The sequence below is a fragment of the Varroa destructor genome, unplaced genomic scaffold (genome assembly GCF_002443255.2).
Source record: "Varroa destructor unplaced genomic scaffold, Vdes_3.0 BEIS01000005.1, whole genome shotgun sequence".
Lineage (NCBI taxonomy): Eukaryota > Metazoa > Arthropoda > Arachnida > Mesostigmata > Varroidae > Varroa > Varroa destructor.
The window spans coordinates 14,553,744-14,558,549 of record NW_019211458.1 but is presented as its reverse complement, the minus strand read 5'-3'; the positions used below and the strand labels follow the sequence as shown (position 1 = coordinate 14,558,549).

Sequence of the window (4,806 nt, the reverse complement as noted above, 5' to 3'; positions counted from 1 at the left end):
TATATATATAAGCTTTAAGTCTTTAGACTTTGCAAAAATGAATGCCTCGTATTTCAAAGAAAAAAACGTAAATGATGAGTTAAAATTTCCCTTAATATTTCTAGCATTATTTTTATTTACTCTGTCTTTGTTTACATTTTGCTCTTGTAATCCTATCAACTAGCCGTACTGAATACAGATCACAGAGCAACAATGGTTCTTAGCTTATTTTCATTGTACGATGAAGCTTCTGTAGTTCTTCTATAGAAGAAATGTGCATTCGAATTTTAGGAGAGTATCGCGATCATACCGCTGGTGATGTACGTTAGCGGGTTCCTCGCATCATTTCCGATCAATAGAACAGCTGCAAGATTTAAACTGCGGGTAAGTCCTTGCATCTGGTTCGTATCCTACTATTTTATAGCACCTGATATCGCTAGTCGAAGGCCATATAGCCCTTGAATCGCCACTCAAATAAATTCCTCTTTTTCTAAACTTTACATACATGATTACGTATGTGCGCATGCATGTATCTCCATAAAGCAAGTGAGCAAAGTATAGTCCGTTATTATGACTCGGAGTTTGCTTATCGCTCTAAAATACAGCAAGTAGAAAGAGCTTGCCGTAATACTGTATCAGTAAGACGGTAACTTCGGGCGCTAATAAACATATGCACCGTGGTGTTTATGCCGTTTTACTAGACGATCTACGGAGCGGGTGCTGCGCTGGCTGTCATCGGTTCTATGTGGATAGCGACTCGAGACAAGACAGCGTCGTTTAATAGTTTCGAGATCTACATCGTTTCAGTCGTCATTGGGATAGCGTCCACAATTCTGTTAATTACCAGTCTAGCGATCACCAATGAACTCATCGGCTGTTCCACTGCATCGGGGGCATTTGTGTTTGGTGCAATGAGTTTCCTCGATAAACTCTCCAACGGCGTCGCCGTTATCTTTATCGAGAGCCTGCATACATGCAAGTAAGTGATGGTAGCTAGACTAATTGATTAACTGTGTCCTGAGTGTTTTGAGGAACCCTGCCCCTATTCAGGAAAGGTTTTGGCCAAAAGCGAAAGGGGAGGAAACATTATCAATAGTTTCTTGTCCAAAAGAGCACCCGTTTCCAGCTATGAAAAATTGTTAGCAACTAAATTGTTTTCCTTGTCTCGTTCTTTTAAGAAGGTATCTATTTTATTTTGTTTTGGGGTTACGGCAGGGCGAAACGGCGAATTGTGAAAAAATAACTGCAACTTCCTCATGTAGCTAATATGTAACTTTTTTCGTTGTTCTCTTTGTGTCACTTACGTATTGCTCGTATTTGTATTGTGCTAAGCGGCGCCTTTTGTGTTTTGTCATCGACAGCAATTGTTTTTTAATAAAGAAGGAAGACTTCTATCACTATGTGATGGTTTACGCGTGCGGAGGTTCCGCGGTCTTGGGCGTGATAGCCTTACTGATTTTAGCGAATTCAAAGGAATCTTCGAGAAGAAAAGGTTTGTCATATACGTGCTATAAATTATGTTGTTCTACTATTCTATTTTGATATGTGCAGCTTGAATCGTCAGCTTCGAAGTAAGGTAATGCAATTTTATTTGAAGCCTGCTCTTGTCCCTCATGTTCGCCTATACGCAAATGTTTCTTCCTTGACACCGTAACGTAATTTAAATTTGGAAAGCGCACGAGTCAGCTGTGACGTTGTTATGGTCGTTCGTTCGATTGGTCAGGTTATCATCTATAGGCAGCTTAAATTATTCGAAATGGCCCCCGGTGATTAGCCGGACTGTTACGTGTTTAATTTCTCTTTACAGATTTAATGAACCGTACGCTTGCTCGAACGTATGTAAATGACACAGACTGCGCCCAAGACGTTCTAACTGAAAGGACTAATCTTTTATAGGCTAAATACCTTAACCTAGGAGATGTATTACAGCAGTGATAACGCGCGATAAATTCGTCAGGAACAGAAGGCTCTGAGACATACTCTTAGTGGATCACATTTTTACCGAGTTTAGAATGATTAGCGTCAGCCTGTAAGCCGCATGAAAGGATTCAAAAGACCCGCAGAGCGAGGGAGCTTGAGTTAGGCTCCTCTGCCGGTGGCGCCGCCTGGAACGACGGAAAAGCTCCCGTAGGCAGCACGTGTGTACATAATGGCCTTTACCTCAGAGAAGGCGTTGAAGGAATGCATATTTATGCACAGAAGCGGCTTCAACAAAGATTCCATCGCCGCTTAGGTTTAGCTCATTAGTAAAGCTAACGCAGTAATCTACCCTAGGCAGGCGTCGATCAGAGGTCTGTTTAGGCTGATTTATGTTAAAACTCATTTTAGGTAAATTTACGTCTTAAAGTCATCCCTAATCTAAAATGCACGAGAATAAGAACACAGGCTGAGGAAGACGGAATGGGCAACAACAAGCTCCGTGTAGCTAGTAGAGCAAAAACAATGATTCTTTGAGAAAAAGCAACTGCCTTGATAGGCGAAACTGCTTGTAAAACGATATTTGATGTATGTAGTAAAGAAAATGGTACTTTTTGGTAAAACAGCCGCGAAATTTGAAAAATAGAACTGCAGAAATGAAGTATAAGCATATATCAGAACAACGCCATTAAACCGTATGCACGTGTGTAGGTATGATCTGCTCAAAAAATAAACACTTTATACTTAAATTCGTAGATAATTACAAATGGGAAAGACATCGTCGTTATTAGCTATTTTCAAAACATTATTTTACATTCCTATGAGTCTTATCAAAGAAGTTGTAACGATTTGGCTTTTTTTAAGCATTAATATTCATTATAATGGCCCTAAAATCTGCTATGTTTCTAAAGAGAATACACCTAGACTGATTTATATTGTATATTTCTTATTTTTGTTTTGATTGAATCGTTTGTATGTACACATATGACAAAGCAGGACTACTTGGTCGCTGCCCACGTTTAAACATACGCGCTTGCGATGACGAGGTTTTAGGTCGAGCAGCGTTTAGGCGATGTGGTTTTTGCAGCAGCATTTGTTCTAATGTATTGCATGTGCTATATTTTTTTTCTGTTTTCTACTATTATTATTATTGAGAAGCAGAGAACGAAACCGTGGAGTCGTACGCCTTAGGTACCAACATCTAAGTCATATTTAATTCGCACGGCCGATTTTGTTACTCATCTATTGTTGGCATTGAGATTACATTTGTATGTATATGACGATATTTCCTGATTTTTCTCAGGGTTATTAGGCCGATAGCAACAGTTTGGAGAGCTCAAGCACCGTGAAGTTGCATACGGCTAACTCAATAAGGTGTTATCTCTTGTTATAACCGTGTAAAATATATGAAGCTATTTTTTAACTGAAAATTTTCCAATATTGTGATACTATGTTTAGCACAGCTGATAAAAATGAAAGAGTAAAATTATTTACAAAAGTAAATAATAAGGTATGTTGGCGCAGAGAAACACGTCTATGGGCTTTGCCTTATTTCTATTATGAGGGTTCTTTGTGAAAACGTATATACTCAGTTATCATATCACGGACAAGTGAACCGCTTGGCTTAAACTGGGACTATACAGGATCACTGTAAAAAGGTCGCACATTTTTCGAAAGCTTGTTTTATAGAAGTAAAACATTGTGTCCGCTGTTTAAGATAATGCTTCCAGGCAGCATTTGAACCAGTCGTAGGACTTTGGGTGAAGTGATAAGATTACAAAAGAAAAAATGGCCAGGTGCGTTGCACGCGATCAATGTTATTCATTTTGTCTTCTGAAGGTCGTTGTTCAGTCCGCCTTTAAAAATGCCTTCGACCGAATGTGCTTGAATCATTACGAACACTTAGTATCAAGGATTTTTTTATTAATAAAGCACAAGGAGAGGATTGCTGAGATTCTCCCAATACCCTGCTACTTTCTGTGAAAGGCTGTACCAATCATGCGTATAGTGCCGGTAGGAAAAAGCTTTTTCGCCGCCTTTTCGGTTCTGTCTTGAATAAACAGTGTTTAAATACCAAGCATGGTATTTTCATTAGGTATAAACGCTAACTTTTGATTTATCGATACCCTTTCGTTGAATATCATGGGCATGTGCCTCCCGGATCGATTGCAATTTCCGACGTTGCTTCAACTCTTATTCATTACGTGCGTTTTATTACGTGCAATTTGCGTACCTAGTCCAGCTTTGTACTTACTTCTTTACTACTACTTTGTAACTTGTTGGCTTTATAACGCTTCGCATAGCTCTATTTCCTCGTGCGACAGATATGTATAGTAGTAGGACGTACAGCTGACTAGTTCCGTTAACGAGGTCAATAATAAAATTGCAGTTTTGATGCGCGTATGTTTTTATCTATTTTAGCTTGCATCAAAGAGCCTAGAACTGCAAACAATCTGCGCAAATCAGGATTTCGCAAATAGACGATGGCTACAGGTAAAGTCTATTCTGGCTTCAAAACACTTACGTAGAGTGTTAAAGATCACAATTAGCATACAATAAGTACTAGAAGAATATACCTGCTCTGCTTCAAAATGAATCGTTGCTGTTGTGAGAGAAGGTGCTTGGCTTGACCTATATGTATATGCATAGTTATTTGTAGGGAGAAGATAATAGAATACAGACTTCGTTTTGTTAGCGCTTACGCAAGTCATTTTGGTACATCGTCAGCCCGTAATTAGCTATACAATTATCAAGCAGAACCAGTGTAAATACGACTTGATTACGCTGATCCACCTCCTGTGCGAAGAACTGACGCACTTTTTACTCTGACGTTCTCGGATCAAAATAGCTAGTCCAAAGGCTACAGAAGAAGGGCTATGGTTAAATGTTATGTCCGATGTAGATCACGTT

At 39.2% G+C, this 4,806-nt stretch overlaps 1 protein-coding gene across 7 annotated transcripts in view; it reads left to right on the top strand.

Annotated features, from left to right (window-relative positions):
* The window catches only part of LOC111251239 (major facilitator superfamily domain-containing protein 12-like), a 12,523-nt gene extending 8,550 nt beyond the window's left edge, over nucleotides 1–3,973 (top strand). For 6 of the 7 annotated variants that reach the window (XM_022807649.2, XM_086991851.1, XM_086991852.1 and 3 more), the window contains 4 exons: nucleotides 271–363; nucleotides 681–958; nucleotides 1,341–1,471; nucleotides 1,787–3,973. In XM_022807649.2, coding sequence (XP_022663384.1) covers nucleotides 271–363; nucleotides 681–958; nucleotides 1,341–1,471; nucleotides 1,787–1,875 — 591 coding nt within the window. In that variant the 3' untranslated portion in view covers nucleotides 1,876–3,973. Of the gene's footprint in view, nucleotides 1–270; nucleotides 364–680; nucleotides 959–1,311; nucleotides 1,472–1,786 lie in introns of all 7 variants that reach the window. The other variant, XR_015329527.1, reaches the window with a different exon arrangement.
* The last annotated feature ends 833 nt before the right edge of the window (nucleotides 3,974–4,806 follow it).